Source organism: Lissotriton vulgaris, chromosome 2_2, assembly GCF_964263255.1.
Source record: "Lissotriton vulgaris chromosome 2_2, aLisVul1.2, whole genome shotgun sequence".
NCBI lineage: Eukaryota > Metazoa > Chordata > Amphibia > Caudata > Salamandridae > Lissotriton > Lissotriton vulgaris.
The window spans coordinates 12,220,949-12,239,814 of NC_141688.1; the positions used below are offsets into that span (position 1 = coordinate 12,220,949).

Below are 18,866 nucleotides of genomic sequence, written 5' to 3' on the forward strand. Positions count from 1 at the left end.
CGGAATCAGCCCATCGTGCGAGCGTTCCCTTGTATGGGCGCGGTCATGACGAGCTCAGCTCCTCATGAGCACCGGAGGGCCATGGCTCATGATGAGCTGAGCTCGTCATGAGCACTCAAGGTGTTAAGAATCTTTTTGTATTTAATATCGTTTACTTTAATATAGTTGTAATAAAAATTGTTACATTTTTACTATATTAGCTTGTGAATTAATTTTAAGTGTTAACTTTATTAACATAATCTTTCAAGTTCATTTTAATGTACTTCTTAAATGTTGAGGGTGTAATTAAATCGTGTTCAATGTAATTAGCAATTTATAATGTAGTAGGAGGCTGTTAGGTTTATAGGAAAATAAGTTATTGTTTTTGAATGTTCATTTTTTACTGCAAATTGTATAGTTAATTGCTTATTAATTTTAAACATTGTTTCATTGTTTGTTATTTCATTTATTTAAGTTTACTTTCTGGTTTTTAGTGTATTCATTTACTCTTTAATTAGTAACATATGTTTGTAGTGGGTGTTGGGTTTGTATGGGAATAGGCTGAGAAGTTAAAATATGTATAAATTACAGGTTTTTAACATTAATTACATTTGTAATGCAAATTGAATATTTTTTTATTAAATATTTCAATTCCAATTTTATTTTGTGTTTGATATTATGCCAGTTAGGCAAATAAACTTTAAACCCATGTGTTAGACCTGTAAGTCCTTTTGCCTCAACTCCTCTATGTGTTTTGCAGCACTTATTTTGGGCTTCAGGACTCTGTGTACTTTGCTACTGCCAACCAGTGCTAAAGTGTTCATTCTCACTACCCTAACACATGGTTACATTGGCTTATACTAAATTGGCATATGTAATTTACTTATAAATCCCTTGTAGAGTGTTCACCGTATGCCCAGGGCCTGTAAATGTAATGGCCAATTACAATGTGGGTCGGTTAGCTACCACTTGTCAGAGGCTTAAATACCGAAATGGTAGGTCTACAGTCCGACCGCCCAATTATATTGTAGGCAGTCGGAGCATTTCTGCCATCAGTATTATGATGTCGGTTTTCGACAGGCTTATCAAGTCAGGCTTTCTGACATGAAAAGCCTGTTGGAAAGAGACTTTGGGGGCCCCTATCATCCCTCAGTGGCCTCCGGTTGGTGTCCGTGGGGCAACTTTGGTGCCACCATGTTAATTCCTGCACCGTGTGGCAGATACCATGAGGTGCGGTGCAGGGATTACCAGAACCTCCCATTTCTCAAGGGAGCTTGCGCAGGAGTAACTTTCAGACCACAGCACAAGCTCCCTTTGAAAAATGGGAGTTTGCTACCGCACCAAGTGCGGTCACTTGTAATTGCGATGATGGGATTGCCGACGGGAGGTCAGTCGGCCCGAGACCACAACGGTGTCCCAATATCGTAATCATGGCCTAAATGTTGCTAGTGGGCCTGCAACACGTATTGTTCCACACACTTAAGTAACATGTCTCAGGACTGCTATTGCAGCCTGAATGCAGTTTTAAACTGCATTGTCGACTTGGCATGAAAACCCTGTTGCCATGCCTTAAACTCCCCTTTAATTACACTGAACTGATGTTCTATAGGACTGCTGCCCTGCTAGATTGCCACCCTGTTGCCCTGCTCTTCTGCTGCCTTCTACCTGGGTACAAGGACTGGTACTAAACTTTTCCAGGGCCTCTAGAGTGAATCACAAGGGCTAGTTTGCTGGCTTCCTGTTCAGAGCCACTGAGACACTAAAGGTTTCCTCCATCTTGAAACCATACAGGGACCCAACAAGAGTGAGTCTTGACCCTTCAAATAGTGTCCCTCTGGTCCTGGACCCTTGGACGTGGTACTGAAGGTGCCCAGAAAGCTACAATCCAAAACTGAGGGCTTGGATACATTTTGTCTCAAAAGTGCTCCGAGAACCGGGAGGAGATCGGGACCAACTTACTTGCCTATCCTCCCAAAGTTCATTGCCAGTCAGATTGACTTTGCAGCTTCTCCTTCTATGTTCTTCTCCCCAGCAGTGAATCTTTTTCAGTTCTCCTTAGCCAGAGGGGTATCCGACTTCATGGAACTGTCTTCAGCTACAGCCCTCTGCCACATCCTACTGGAGATTTTAGAAATTTTTCATTTCGAAAACTAATGGGCGAATTCCGATGTCGGATGGACTCAGGTCCGTCTGATATCAGTCAGGAGCCATAGCCGACCGACCTGCTGTCGTCGGTTACAGCCCTGCAAGTACAATGCGACCGAACCCTGTTCAGTCGCATTCATATGCTTCACAATGGAAGCATGCATTCTGAGCGGAATGCATGCCTGCATTGTGTAAAGCAGGGGTGCAGTTCATCCCTGCACCCTGTGGCCGGTACCTCAAGGTGCCTGCCACCAGGTGCAGGGATCAACAGGTGCCCCCAGGCCACCATTTGGCGTCCTCGCACCCATGGGGGCCCTGCTGGGGGCCCCAAGAGACATTTTCCGACTGCCTTTTTGTGCCGGAAATACCGGCACGAAAAGGCAGTGAAAACTGCCATCGTACTCACTTGGTCGTAAAGAGGCGACCGGGGGAGTACTGAAGGATTTCTGGATGGCAGACGGGCTCTCTGAGCCTGTCGTAAGCCATCCAGAAATCCGAGTCAGATTCCTTTCCGATGGAGCACATCAGAGTGGCATGGTCCGAAAGGTATCTGGCCAGCACATACCGTACATGGTTCGGAGCCCTTCCGATCGGAATCGGCCCCTAAGTCAGAACATAAAAATCTTCACAGTGGCTTCAGCCCAGGGCTATCTGACAATGACACTCCCTCCTCGTACACCTCCTCCTCCAGCCTTTTTCTGCAGAACTTTACCTTTTGAGTAACTTTTTCTCAGAATTTCTCCTAAGTCTGAAGGAAAGTACAGACTAGGCCCAATCTACTTTGTGTGTCCGAACTGCACTCCATCGCGGTAAGTCACATTTTTCAACTTTGACCCAGTCTCACAAGACTAGATGTCCAAGGTTGGCACTTTCATATTTTAGACACTACTTTTTTACTAAAATCTTTAGAAATTTATAACTCCAGTTCTGGATATTTGTCATTTTGATGTCAAATAATTTATTAGAATTTACTCTATTTTACTAAATTGGTTTTCAATTTGTATTGTGTTGTGTTTACTTTATTTCTGTTTGTGTGCTGAAAAATATTTATACATTGCCTCTAAGCTAAGCCTGACTACTTTTTGTCCCAAGCTTCCCAGGGTTAGGCACAGGTTTCTTTAGTGACTTTTTGTGATTCACCCTGCAAGGGATTGTGGCTGTTGCTTGACCTGGGCTCCCATCTCAGTCAACAACCCAATAAGCAAACAAGTGTAAAATATATCAATTGTTCGCTCCCAGAAGCATTCATTGCAACAGGACAGCACAACAAAAACATTCCTATTCCAGACGTCACATATTTCAGAAAGAGTTAAATAATGCCATAGCGTCTTTTGAAATTACAATGGATTCTAAAGGGTGCATTACCTAACTATATTAAACAGGTAAATGCTAAAAGTTCATTATCATATTTCAGAAACAGCAACAGTACAGTAGTTCTATGTATAATAATCATTAATCATGTTAGTCCGCGATTGCCTATAAACAAATATTCATGTATCCCAGTCTAGTACATGTTGCAAACTTTGTACCATAAAATTAAATTCCTTGTAATGAGATCATAAAAAAAAGGGGAAAAATAACAATTTAGCAACAAACATTATCTAAAGTGTGTCTGAATCTCTTTGCAACATGATCTTATATAGGAGAATCAGAATTGGCAGGACTGTGTAGCTATAATCATAATTCATTGAAATGTGCAGCTAATAATTATGTTATTTGCTTAGTTGATTCATTGTTGTTTTATTTATTTTACTTTGATTTGTTATTCAAAATGTATATTTTATTTTTGAGTTGTTTAGTTAGTAGTTTTTAATTTAGAAACCGGTTGTTGGGTATACAAGTGAATAGGATGCAAAGTTAATTAAATTATACGTAATTGTTTTTTAACGTTAATTTCCTTTTAACAGTAACTTAAATATTGAATTGGTTATCAATAATGTAAATGTGTAAATTGATTAATTGTTATTTTATTTACATTTAGTTCATGATTTTTGATTAAGATTTTATTTTTCTATAGTTTAATTAGTAATTCACATTTTAGTAGTGGGCTGTATTTGTACAGGAATGGGATGGGAAGTTATTTAAATAGCTGTATCGATTATTGTTTATGTTATTTAAATATTCAATTATTAGATCATTATGTACATTTTGTAATTAATTATTTGCATGCAAATAATTTTTTTATTTTATAAGTTAATAATTGGGTAATACATCTATTTAATATACATCTTTGTAAGATTTATTTTGAATTTACTATTGTTATTATTTTTATTATTGAAGTATTGTTTTCATTGCATTTTTGGTGTATTTTTTATATTTTAATTGTTTATGGTGTTTGTAGCTTTATATTTGGTAGAAGGGAAAGAAGTGAATTTTATTATATATTTATATTAAGGTATTTAATGTTGATCATTTAAAAAGAATATTTTATATATTATGTATTTTTTTTAAATATTTTTTTAAAATGTAATGTTGTTACGTATTTAAATGTGTTTTTTTACAAAATGGCAATGACTGGGATTGGTATATGTAACCTCTCTGACGTCCAACACTTTCTTATTGTTGCTTAGATTGGATTGGGAATAGTTTCTCTAACCATTTCCATGTCCCATTAACGCCCTACTGTTGTTTAACTTGGAGTGGGAACAGTAAATGTAACCACTCCGAAGTTAATCACTTTGCTTAGATTATAGTTGGGATAGTACATATAATACTTGCAAAGTCCAACACTTTCTCTACTGGTGCTTAGAATGGATAATACAATTGATTCCCTGATTCCCTGGAAATCAACACCTTCTCTAATGTTTTAGTTGAGCTGGGAATAATAAATGTAACCCCTCCGAATTCTAACACTTTCCCTACTGCTGCTTAGACTGGAGTGAGAATTCTAATTCTAACCTCTCTGAAAGTCCTTGTTTTTGATGATCTGGAGTGCGAGTATCATAAATTTAATGATCTTTTATTAAGCTTTCATGAGAACAATTCAGCAAAATATAGGGCCTGATTAGGATGTGGGAGGACTCACGTCTGCCTGCCATCCTAACAGAGATGGGGACCACCCGTCATAATGTCAGGGGTCCCACAGGACAAATTACAATGCAACCGCCACTGTGGCGGTCGCATTGTCAAGGGTTTCCTTTGCGGTATATGCCACTGGCTGCAGCACCCGCCGTAATGGAAAAAAGGGAGTGTTAAGATGACTCGTACAAATGTAGAATGAAGAAATGGGTTTTATTCCAATAACAGCAGCAACACCAAAGGACATCCGATACAAATGAAATCTAGCCTCCAACTGCCCCCAGAACCACACGACAAGGACCTAAGACTCAAGAACATCAATAGAGTCAAAGCAAGGTCTGTGCCAGCTGGATGTTTACACCATTGCCTAGAAACTAACATAACAGGGAGGTACCCCTCAAACCCACAATCAAGGGCCCGGGATGAAGGGAGGCCCGCTAAGGGCCCCCAAAGTCCATCCCCACCAGCCTTTCCATGGCAGATGAGCCACCATGGAAAGGGTGGCGGCGAGGGACATTATAATCCCTACAGCGGTTCCTGATAGGCACTGCCACCATTTTGGGGATAAGAAGGACTCTGACGCGCCAGAGGATGCATGGTGGTCAGAGTTTCCGACCGCCACTGAACCCCCCGCCATTGTAATATAGCGGGTGGAAAATGTCCTTACAATGGTGGTGAGACCACCACCGAGAGCTTGTCGGTCTTACTGTGATCATAATGAGGCCCTACAGAGACTAAAAAGAAGAAAAAAAGAGGCAATAATTGCAAGTGCATACATATATGGACCACAATGCACCATGATAAATTATATTAATGAGCAAATAAGGATTAATAAAAAGTACATAAATCATAGACTTAATCTACCACAGTCCTTCATCCATTGCTTGGAAATGAGCTAGTCCATCTAGTGGAGTGTCCATCTAGTGTAGTGGGAACAGTAAACGTAATCTGTGCAAAGTGAAGCACTTTTCCGATTTTTGCTCAATTTGGAGTTACATTACATATTTTTGCTACTATTGTTTATTTTTGATTGTTGTTTTTATAACAAATGTATTTTTCTGATGTGTGTATTTTTGTACTTTATTTAAAATTAATTCATTGTAAAATATGCTTCTAGTAATACATTTGTTTACTTATTATTTTTATTACTGTTAATATTATTCATGTAATTCTTTTTAATTGCGTAAATATTGGTTTGATATATTTAAAAAACTGCTAATGGTATAAACTTACTATAATTAATTCAAAATATTTTAATATTTTAATTTTAATATTTAAATTAGGTCACATATATTTATTCTCCTAGAACATTTAGGTTGGTATTCACTCATGTGATGATGGTACCCATTTTTATATCAAATTTGTCAGTAATAACTTCACTGTCATAAATCTGCAGATTATCGTGCTTGAAGTAAAAGCCTTGATGAGTCAAAAATTCAACAAACTTAATAACAAAAAAACTGAATTTATGATGTTTGGGGCCAAAGGTAGGCATAGCCTACCCCCTCTTTCTATTCCCTGACATCCCAAGGCAAACCTTGGCAATCTCCGCGAAGGTGAAAAACCTAGGTGCCACCATTGATGTTGACACTTCTCCCAACACCCAAGTCAGCACAGTAGTCTGCAGTTGTTACCACCATATAGTCAAACTGATATCCGTTCTCTCTCTCTATTATGCACCCATTTGAGTCACTAATAATGCCAGGCTTCAGCCTTATACCAGCCTTTTAGTCACTGAGATTAGTTGTCCACAGATGGTTCAGAATTAAGACATTAGATTAATAAAGGGATTTGGGAAGAAAGCTAACGCATCACACACAAGGTCTCAACATTTTCTCCCGCGCAGTACAGAATTAATTTAAAACATACTTGTATGATGGACAAATATACATGCACCTGACTAGAGGCATCTAAACCTATCTACACTCCTATTTGCTTTAATTAAAGTCCATAAGTGGGCATGCACTGTTCAGGTCTACCAGCTATGCTTTCTTCTGTATAACTCTGAAAACACCGCTTAAGAAAACACAATGACTAATTCCAAGAAGCCCAATGGGGTTGCTGGTAACAGGGGCTCTGAGAACAGCATGATCCCTGGGGAATCATGTAGGAGAAAGGGCAGGAAGGAGAATGGTAGAATTTAGGTTGCTGGTCATTGCTAGCTGCTGCAAATATGGAATAGGCGAGCTTTCCTAGTCAGATAAACATAGAGACAATTGGAGCAATGCCTCAATTGAAGGAATTTAAGAATCAACAGTTGTAATGGCCAGTTGTCCTGCAACTACTTAGCTGTATGATTCCAAGTTTGTACTTATTTTTCCATTGGTTTTTTTGCATGCACCTCTGATGTTTTCTCCAATTTCTTCTTGTTTCCTACCTTCTGCAGGCCGCTACCAGATGTATGTGCTGATACGTCTGTGTATTCAAGACTCATTGACCCTGCTCAACTGTTGTATAAACTTGCTGGCGTCCTCCTGCCTGTCTACAATCAGCTCCAGTCTCCAAGCTCTCCAAGTTGCAGAGGGGATCCCTGCACTCCTTGGCTCGTTACTGCCATCCCTTTGACGAGATCTAGTAATTCCAGGTCTGTATTACAGTATGTGCTTGAGCATGGTGTGTGCCTATTGCCATCTCCTCCATAATCCAGCCGTGCGTAGATTGTGGTGACGAGTGTGAGATTGATGCCCTTTTGCTTGACAAATAGTACCTACCTGAGACATTTGTACTACATCGCTGAGAAGTCGCCTGCTGTGTTGTCTTTCACCATGCCCCCACCTCCATGTACCTACCTCAATGGAGATTGTGAAGTTCTATCTCAAACCACAATCGTGAGCAGGTGGCTCTCTGAGGGTGGAGGCTTAGGGCATAGCACTGGAATCCAGAGGTCTGTATTTCCAGCACACATTCTCACAGGTGCAGAGTATGCCAGATAGATAGATATATAGATCCCTGTAATTTTCAATTTACATTGCAATAGGTTACCAGGATCTTTGATACACTCACAGCGAGTTGCCCTACCTAAAATATTGCCTGCATAGTGCGAACAGTCAATAAAATATTTTACGTTAAGGGATACATAACTACCTGAAAATGTGCCACGTATACAAATTTGGCAATTACTGTAGCAAGACTTTCATTTTTAATAATGTTAAAGTACAACTTTTCTGGCATAGGACAGGTAGCCACAGAAACTGTGGTTAATATTTGTGTCTGTGAACCAATTCTAAAAAAGAGAATTAAATATCATGAGTATTTGTTGCGCCAACATCTTTTGAAGCCCAGAAATGATTGAAAAAATATTTAGTTGTATTATATTAAGAAAAAATAAATAATATGATATGACTGCTGTTGATGGTTGGTAGTTTGATGTTTTAGATATTACAATTCATTGTTGATGTATAACACATTTAGAGAAGCCTACCGACTCCTGCCAAATCTCCTCCGTAGTGGTTCCTGTCCATGCAACTCTGTTGGGGACTTTCTTTTATCTGCTTCCTCTTCTATGGTAATCCTAATAAAAGGTAGGATTCTTTGAATTAGCATTTAAAGCAGCAAGATATCATGTTTGAAAAAGAAAGGTCAGGCAGGCAAATTTCAACTTTATTCCACAGAAATGAGACAGCATAATCAAAATGGAAAAAAAATCTTTACTTTTCATTTGTTTTTTTATCATAGGCTAATGCATTCTGGTCAATCATTACAATATTCTGTGCAATTTGCCTAAGGGGCTTATTACGAGTCTGGTGTTCCTCGGACTGCCAGACTAGTTGGGGTGCAGTGGTGGCAGTCTTCCGACCAGCCTAAAAGGGCCAGGGTGGTCAGACCAACCTGGGACGACCACAACCGCTAGAGATCACTGGCACTGGTGCAGCAGTCTTGAGGCCGCAATATGCTTGGCGGGGCTGCTGCCTGCTTTTAAAAATATTTTCTCACCTACTCACAAAGTGGAAGGAGTCCCCATTTGCGAGTGGTTTACCACCTACTAGAAGTAAGAGATAAACTGCGAGTGTTTTGTGGACGCAACTGCGGTTGCAATACAAATGTACATGGAATGGTGACTCGCTATTAGGAAGGGACGCCCCTCCCTAATAGCGGGAGTCACAAATGCTATTTTGCGAGTCAGTGGCTCGCAAAATAGCATTTGTTATGTTATGTTATTATTGTCTTATATAGCGCACGGCTACTCAAAGAGGGTCCCGGCGCTTTATTGCAAACCTGTATCACAACATAACGGAAAAGGAAAGGCAGAAAAATGAGAGGTCCCTAAACTAACAGTCAAGACTAATATCAAAGAGTAAAAAGCCAGGTTTTAAGGCCCTTCCTAAACACCAACAGATTGGAGGTACTGCGAAGTGTCACTGGCAGAGTATTCCAGAGCTGCGGAGCCAGCAGTCTGAAAGATCGACCTCCTATACGTACCCTTTTTATGCGAGGGACCACGGCAAGAAACAAAGACTCCGACCTCAGGGACCTTGCAGGATGGTAAAAGGCTAACCTTTTTTGGAGATATTTTGCTCCTGAAGCATGTAGAGCTTTATGGACCAAAGTCAAGGCCTTAAAGACTATCCGCTTCCGGATGGACAGCCAATGGAGTGACTGCAGGAGGCCCGAGATTCTCGCTCGGCCGGGTAATCCAAAGATGGCCTGTGCTGCCGAATTCTGGACTACCTGCAGTCGTTGCAACAGATACTCCGGCAAGCCGAGATAGAGGATATTCGAATAATCCATTCTCGAGCCGATGATAGCCTGAACCGTTATCTTCCTGTGATCCTCCGGGAGCACAGGAAGAAACTTGCGGAGCATCCGGAGGAGACCGAAGCAGGTAGCAGTGAGGCCAAGAATCTGGGATCTCAACGTCAGACCATTATCGATCTTAATCCCCAGGTTCTTGGCTAACTGGGAAGAGCCTGCAGGAGGAAACATATTAGCAGGCCACCATTCTTGCCAGTCTGGGTTTGATCTGCAGCCGAAGAAGAGTACCTCCGATTTATCCGAGTTGCACTTGAGGCTATTAAGCTGGAACCAATTAAAAACAGCCCCAAGGCAACCCCCGATACTCTCCTCAACAAAATCTACTCCTTTCCCACAGGTAAAGAGGAGCTGGGTATCATCGGCATAGGAAACGATCTGGGCCCCGAAAGATTCCGCCAGTGCCGCCAGAGGGGTCATAAAGATGTTAAAAAGAGTCGGGCTCAGCACTGAGCCCTGTGGGACTCCGACACCCAGTGACGGCATCTCGGCGGAACTGGAGGAGGCCCAGACCGTTTGTCGACGGCCAGCCAAAAATTATCGAAACCAGCTGAACACCGTCCCCCTCAGACCGATCTCATAAAGTCTGGCGAGGAGACCCTCGTGGGGGACGGTGTCAAAGGCCGCCGACAGATCGAGCATCACAAGCATTGCTTTGCCTCCTGAGTCCAGCACCTCCTTAATTGCCTCCGTAACTTCCAGGAGCGCTGTTTTGGTGCTTAGGTTGGTGCGGAAGCCGGATTGGGTGGAGTGCAGCAGATCATAGGATTCCAGATAGTCGGAGAGGACCGTGTGCACGTGCTTCTCCAGGATCTTAGCAAAGGCAGGCAGAAGCGAAATGGGCCTGTAATTAGCCAACACCTCCGAATCCAGGCCGGGCTTTTTAAGCAGAGGGATGATCAACGCCTGCTTCCAGGCCTGATGGACCACGCCCTCGCTCAAAGAGCGGTTCAGAATAGGATTCACGATGGGATTAATGACTTCGGCCATCTTTGCCAAAAATTTGGCAGGGCATACGTCGCGAGGTGATCCCGATTTAAGGCAGGCCATCAGGTCCAGGGACGAGGAAACTGTTTGTACATGCCATTACCCTTTTTTGCGGTCGCAAACAGTAGGATCCCGCTGGGCCGCAAAAATGGGTTGTCCATCTGACCCTTAGTGTCTTTTGCAGTGGTGGGCAGCTTAGGATTGTGAAACATCAACAGTAATCAAATGATCACCCAATAGAATATTTTAATTTCATTTGCATTATTAAACCCGCCCAATTCCTTCATTTATTTTATGCTGGCTTACTCCCATACATACATGTATTATTCTCAATTGCCTAGGTCTTTGGTCAATAGCCCATTAATCCTATTGTTTATTGTTCCCAAATTTCCATGGCAAAAATACTCATTCGAAGTTGCATATGGAATTTTATCCTTATTATCGTGATACAAGTTTAAGGTCGAACTCTCTGCTTAAAGCCTATAGACCTCAATTTCCTTGGAAATATTGCAGCAAGGTTCCCTCATAATCCCCACCACTTTAAAGGATACCTAGATAAATAAACATCCTTTTGAATATAGTTTCATTATCTTGTCCTAGCTCGGTGGAAAGTTGGTGACTGGATCAGACCAATATCTGGCACTGCCCTGAGCAAACTCAAGCCACCATGTGAAGCATTCTGGAGGTTGAAGTGGAGGGCAGTGAACACACCAAGAGGAGAAACACCATAGACGGATATTCTCAGGAACGGATGATAATTATCGCAAAATTAGCTTAACGCACCGCTTCACATCGCAGTCTATCGCGGGATAAGGACGCTGTGTTAACGTTGCATTCTCAACACGGCGGTACCATTCGATAGTCTTGCGATAATGCGTCAAATGACCACGTAAAAATTAACACACTGCCGAAAAAACGCGAAACACATACGCAAATATAGTAGCGATGAGGCCTATCGCGGTACAAAAATTAGCGATAACCAGCGACAGGCTTACAATTCCCACACAGCATGCCGGAAAATGCACCATAAAAGCAACAAAAAAAAGGGAGAAAAAAAGAAACTGCATAGCACCATGGATGCACCCGGACCAAGTGAAGAGGCAAACGCGAACCTCACAAGCCCCACAGACCACCAGCAAGGAACCCCAGGGTCGGGGAAGGCCAAGGAGATGAGGAAGAGGAAGACGGGGTTCAGTCCGTAGGAAAACCAGATTTACGTCATGGAGGAGGTAGAACACTAACAACAACTGTTCGTCGCCACCACTGTGTCATTGGCAACACAAATAGAAACATGGAAGTCCATCGTGAACAACGTGAATGCAGTCGGTGTGTCGAGGAGGTCAATGGAGGAGGTCAAGAGGCGCCAGCATGATTTAAAAAGCCAAACCAAGCAGAAACCCCCATCCAACAGGAATGAAGCCACAGCGACTGGAGGTGGGAGTCCTGCACCACAGGAGGAGCTGGAGGAAATGGTGGCTACAGTCATCAGTGTGGAGATGTGGCAAGGAATTGGGAGTTCGGACCCAGCTCTATATGACCTGACACAACATCAACAGGGTGAGTAACAACCAAGGACTGGAGGGTCGGGGGAAATGGGCACAATGGCACACATGCACAACGATGTGTTGCACACTACATACCCACAATGACCCTGGATCATGTCCCTGATACCCATGGCACACTGCAGCACACATACAATCACCAAGTAGGCCCCCATCCACCATGTGCCCAAAGGGGTCCCACTCCCACCCCACACATCACCAATCTCACAACCAACACATGCACACGTGCGAAACACAGCAAAGATTTGTATTTGTGAGCCACACTGACAATGCAAGTGACACTACATGATGATCAGCATGGCTGCAGTACAAACATGTTGACATTGTGCATGCCACGACACTGAGGTGGCTGAGTGTGGACCACATCCGTAAAGGAGCAGGTCACACTTTGACACATTCACGTGCACAAACAACCCCTGACATCAACAATACATCTGCTGACAAGCAATGCACAAGAGTACAACAAATATCCAAGAGCACAAATGACCCACGTCGCCAACATCTCAGCACTGTAATAGCACAAAAGTCAAAGGCACACCACCTCAAAGGGATAAGGAGCAGCAAAATCACTGCTGCAGGGACGACTCCCCCACAATGCAGCACACACATAGCAATAACTGCTCATCCACATTGACAACAATGTGGTACAAAGTGCAACACTTTCACCGCAGAGCAGAGGAAACAACTGGGTCCGCTTGTGCGTAGAAAGTGGCCAATCACACCTGACATAGCAGGAAATTGTGAGCTGAAAATGTACGTGTACAACCTAACATATGTGATGTAGTCCAAATGTCCACTGTCCCGCATTAAATAGTCTGCTCCTCCCAAACAGTCACAATGTACATTGTCATGCAGTCTGTATGTAAATGTGAACAATGCGTCAACATACATGTCAACAGAATGTCAAAATGCATCTCCCCTTAACATTGCAGAGGGACAAACAACACCTCCAGCAGAGCAGACCAGACAACTCATCAGTGATGCTGAAGAGGACCTTCACACCTTCAACACTAATGCCCTACAACAGTTCCTGGACATCTTAGGCAATCCACCTACAGGAGCAGGGCAGCCCAGCTGCATCGAGGAGACCCCACACCTTGCACAGACCACACAGCTGGAAGCACCCCTCACCACGGCTGGCTCCCAGCACCCCACCGAACGACACATCGCATTCCAAGGCCAGGTATCAGACTGCCAGAAGGAGGTGGCCGAACAGGTGCAGGTGGGGTTCGACCTCATGGAAGCTGTACTAGATCACATATGTGGGTGTCTAAGTACCATCAGGGACCACTTACACTCCCCAACAGAGACCCACACTGCGACAGAGACAAATGCTTTTGCACATTTCCAGTACTGAACCACACCCAGAGCCTTGGAATAATCATTCACACCCCCACACTGGACTTGCGTACGCCGTACCAGTCCACTCCTCTTACGTATTGAGTGGGGGACGACAAAGCTACATGTCCAAGGTCATACTTGCTAGCTGCGGTCACATGGTTGCGTCCGCTGTACACAGCACAATGTAATATTGTAGGGCCCGGGGCCCTCATGCATACATTATGACAACACTGACACACTCAGATAGTGTGTGGAACTGGCTACGGGCACGTGCGCCCGGCAATTTTATTGCCAGGGTTACATTACAGTGACACCTGTGCTGGGTGTGTGTGGGGTGATCGTAAGCCAGCCCTCATGGAGTGGTTGGTGCTGACAACAACTTGAGCAGTGATCACAATTAAAGCAGAAACCGAAAAATCAACAGCATAAAAGAAACAACTCTGAAGCATCACGGTGGTAGCCAGAGCAAGTACAGAGGTTACCCAATATGCAATCAGAAGGGTCAGTGAGTTGTACTGGTGCACTGAGGTTGCTGCACCAGAGCTGAGCATGCTCATGTGAACAAATTGTTCACATGCCTGGTTTCCACCTCTCCGCACATTCTGCTATTGTGTGGCTGGGGTGCCATGCCATTGTTGGCTCATTTACATGGCTAGCTCAGGTTACACAGTAAGTTGTGCTGTCTTGTCTGGTGGTTGGGCATGTTGTTTAGCATGTTGTATGTGAGTTTGTAATCTGTGCATTACCAGAGTTGTGAGTTGCATGATTGTGGAGTTTGAGTGTGTGGTGTGTTCATTTGGTACTTACCAACGGGCAGTGCATTTCCGTAGGTGCCATCCTGGAAGCACCGGTTGATGATGGACTGTTGGAAGATGTAGAAATCATGCACACTGCCTGGGTAGTTGGTGAGGACATTGGTGAAGAGTCCTCGGTGGTCCACTGTTGCCTGTACATTGATGGAATGCGTGTGCTTTCTGTGGTGGTAATTGTGTGCAGTGTCGGCAGGGTGCACAAATAGGACATGTGTGCAGTCAATTGCCCCAACACGTGCAGGAAGCCAGCTATGGTGTAGAAGCCTTGCTTTGTCTCCAGATATACCTGTGCAGTGTGGGGAAGTGAAGGTACTGGGGTACTAAACTGATGATGGCATCCAAAACTGGTGCGATGAACTTTGATAGGGCTGGCTGTGGGACACCTCCGACTCTGGCAGTTGTTGGTTGGAAGGTACCAGAGGCCAACAGATGCAGCACAGCCAGCAGCTTTGTCTGCAAAGGAATGTTAGTTGTCTGCTATGTGGGTATCGTCAGCCTGTGGGCAATGATGTTCAGGATGCGGAAGATGGTTGTACTTTTGAGCCTGTAGTGGGCAATGACATCCTCTGGTGGTAGGACTGTGAGGCTGGTGCGTTTTCTGAAGGACCACTGTCTTGGTCTGCGCTGCCTCTGTATTAGTCTGGGGGCATGGTGGGACTGGGGAGAGGCGGGCCTGGGGGTGGTGGCGGTCGGTGTTGTTGCCCTCATGGGGCTCCGGGCTGCATGATCAGTAGCTCCATGTCATCTGTTGTTTTTCAGGTGTGGCTCTGGCCTGGGCTCCCTTTTCTGGTGCAGGTTGTTGTCCGACTTTACACCAGGTCAGAGAAGGTGTTAAATTTCTGCTACTAATACACCTTATTGCCTGTTTTGTGATCTTATCGCCGATCTGGCTGGTCGTTGAGAATGTTGCGGAGTGGTGTTGTCACAAGTTTTTGGCAGGGGAATGCCTACTCTGCATCTCATTAGCGGTAGTTACAGGGGTCATCTGTGGTGATGTTTTTGGTGGTTGCTATGACAGGTAAACTGGTGATATCAGCTGTTAGCACCAGCTTGTGATTGGGGCGATAAATTTATCGCGACTTTGGCTGCAATAAAGTGCCGCTAACTCAGCGATAAATCCTTGAGAATATGTCCCATAGAATCTTAAGCCATGATACTGAACTTCAACGCTGGTTGACAAATTATATGAGCAGGACCTGTGGATGCGGATGACCTCTCCAGGGAATCAGAATAGAAAAGATGTGCCAAATGAGTTTCTTGTTCTATTTGGCTGGAAGCTTTTAGGGCTAATACAGCTGGAGATTCCAGTGAACTGATGCAGCAAGAGAGTCTGGCATCTGTATCAGAGCCTGAGTGTATCACAGCCAGAGCCTCAGTTCTTCTCCAATGATTCAGTAAAGCTGGCATCTGCCATTAGGCAGTGGCCTGACTACAGTCGTTTCTTGATTACAGGAGGCATGTTATATCTTGTGGTCAGTTCTCCTCTAAAGAAAAAAACCCAAATTAGGGGGGTTCCATGGAGCTCAGCATTGAGTCCGACCCTTTTCAATGTCTATTTATCTCCTCTAATGACACTTATTGACTCCTTTGATATTTTGTCTTCATCATATGCTGACGGTACCCAATTGGTTTTGTAATTAGACACTCACATACCCGGACAGTCAGTCAGACATCCCCTCACACACTGATGAACACAGGTACACAGCCAGTCAGCTGACACATGTTAGAAAAAGTATGACTCTTTAGTAGTACAGAAATAATAATGATTTAACTTATAGAGTAGCTTAGAATATATCTTTAAGTCTCAGAAAGATTTACAAAACTCAGTAATGTCATCAGTGATGTCACTGACAATGTCATGAGTGATGTAAAATGTGCATTGCGGGGGCGTACGTTATAGTTAGCTCAGGTAACTATAACTGCTGAATTTCTATGCTTTTGTGGGTGTGAAATCTGAGACTAACTATAACATCCCAGTAACCTTTTTTTTTAATCCGGTGCGCTGTTGAACTTGGTTTAATAAATTCCTTTTGCCTTACCTTTGGGATTCGTTTGGTCTCTGTTCGCCGGAGCTGGAAGTTCAGGACTATTTGTTTGAATGTATTCAATCCACGGAAGGTGGTTGCTTCCGTTGTGAATCCACTCTCCAAGAGCAGTCCGCCGTCATCAACCAGCCTTTTCCTTTCTTTGCGTGAGCAGAATTGGACGACGGACCCTGCCTGCAGTGACACGCCCACAATCAGCTTTGCCGTGCTGCGAACAACACTTGGAGTCAAGCTGTGAGACGAGTCGGGACCGGAGTGTAGTTGTTATCACAGCGGCACCTTTGTGTGGTAAGTGGCAACACTGCATTTCAGGCGGTGGGAGGATATAGGCAATAGCGTGGGGTCGGAGAGACATCAGGCACCCCCACGCTAACAACATTGTACAAACCAAGCAAGTCCAACAGAGCGTGAGCGGCAATGTCGGAGGAGACAGTGCGAGGGCGGGAGGCTGCCTCGATAGAGCTATTAAAAAATCTGCCCAAAATAACTAACAAAGGTGCAGCAACTTTATCGGGCACTCAGTTGAATCCTCTGACCAATGAAGGGAGGATAAAGAATCTCATGAAGCGCATGGAGAAATGCATGCGCAACGAAATCACTAAATGGTGGGAGCACAAGTCGTTGTCCATGTACATAGCAGAGGGTCGCTTTCCACGTGGGTTGCGAATCCTTCTGGCGCCCAGTTATGAGAAACCCCACCCAGAGATGATAAAAGAGTGGGGACAAAGCAACTTGGACGCGTCAAGCAACCTAGTCAAGATCCTCATAAAATACGCGGAGATTGACCGTCTAGAGCTATAAAAAAGAAATGGATGAAATCAATATGGAACTGTTGAAACTTGAACCCAATGACCTTATAACAATATCCAAGAAAGAAATACAGGAGCGCATGACAAAACATGAGGAAAAAATAAAGGCTTGTAAAGCTTACAAATTTGCGCGCGACAAAGATGATTATGAACATGGACGTATATATAAGTTTGCGCGCAAATTTGATAATGCCAAGAAAATAAACATAAGTCAAAAACTAGCCCCCGCAATTTCAACTTCAACATCAACATCAATGGCGGTGCAACAAAATAGTCATGCAGAGTCCACTCCTGGCTCTAGTGATACGGATTCAACAATCAGCAGCTTATATTCAGATGATGGCAGCTCTGCAGGGGCAAGTTCAGGGGGGCCCCAAATGGTACTAGACTTAGGTGAGGAGGTAGATTTTTTAGTGAGTGCACGCCTCCAAACTCTGCGCCCACTAAATCAACGGCAGCCGCAGCAACAAAAAGGGCCAGAATCAACCGACGACGCAAAGAACGCCGGAACAAACATAAACTTAAACAACAAAAAAAAGAAACAATACTGGCGCAACAAAAAGTAAAAGACAACACAATTGTCAATCTATCTACCACAACCTTAACAACAGCGGAAAATCAACTACTGAGTCTAAGATTGACATACTGCCCCCTTACGGACTTCAACTACACCTCTACCAGGATCGTTGTATTTCGTTATATACGCAAACTTAAATTGCGTAAATTCTTCAATATTAAAGATGGACTGAACAACACTGATGTGACAAACACAGAACCATCCTCTTCAACACTTGAGGCCCGGGATGTAAGAGCGTTACTGACTCTGCAACAAATGGGCAACATGAATACCGGGACAGATCCAATTGTGTCCACACAGCAAGAACTAGTGGAAGTGGAAATTGAACAAGTAGGCGCGGGTATGCGTCTGTTCAAACCCGCGTCTTGTTTTATGCCGACCATGCCCAAGGATACCATAGACTCCTTCCATGAGGTGGTGACATCTGATCTGAAGAAATTGTACCACCAGGTGAAACATCGTAAGAGAATAAAGAAAAAAAATATTGGGCACTTGTAACAAAACTCAAAAATGACCATAATAGCTCTGATAAGGGAGGCAACATTGTTATTTGGCCTCAGGAACAATACATCGCCGAGGCCAACAGGCAACTTTCAGACACTTCGTGTTATCAGAAAACATGTCTCAAACAATATGACAATGCCAGGGACATGTTGAAAAAACTGCTTCATAAATACAGAAGGGAAGGCTTAATATCTATCCAAGAGTTCAAGTTTCTGAATCTTGACCAACCGGTTATGCCCAGGTTTTTATTTAATACCAAAGGTGCACAAGGGAACTTTACCGGTCCCAGGAAGACCAATTATATCTGCCATCAACAGCGTAGCAGAACATTTGGCACA

At 43.5% G+C, this 18,866-nt stretch overlaps 1 protein-coding gene across 4 annotated transcripts in view; it reads right to left on the bottom strand.

Moving 5' to 3' along the window:
- The window catches only part of LOC147728937 (dual oxidase 1-like), a 992,769-nt gene that overhangs the window by 137,530 nt on the left and 836,373 nt on the right, over positions 1-18,866 (bottom strand). For all 4 annotated transcript variants that reach the window (XM_086959175.1, XM_086959177.1, XM_086959176.1 and 1 more), the window contains one exon: positions 8,564-8,653. In XM_086959175.1, the coding sequence (XP_086815301.1) occupies positions 8,564-8,653 (90 nt within the window). The remainder of the gene's footprint in view (positions 1-8,563; positions 8,654-18,866) is intronic.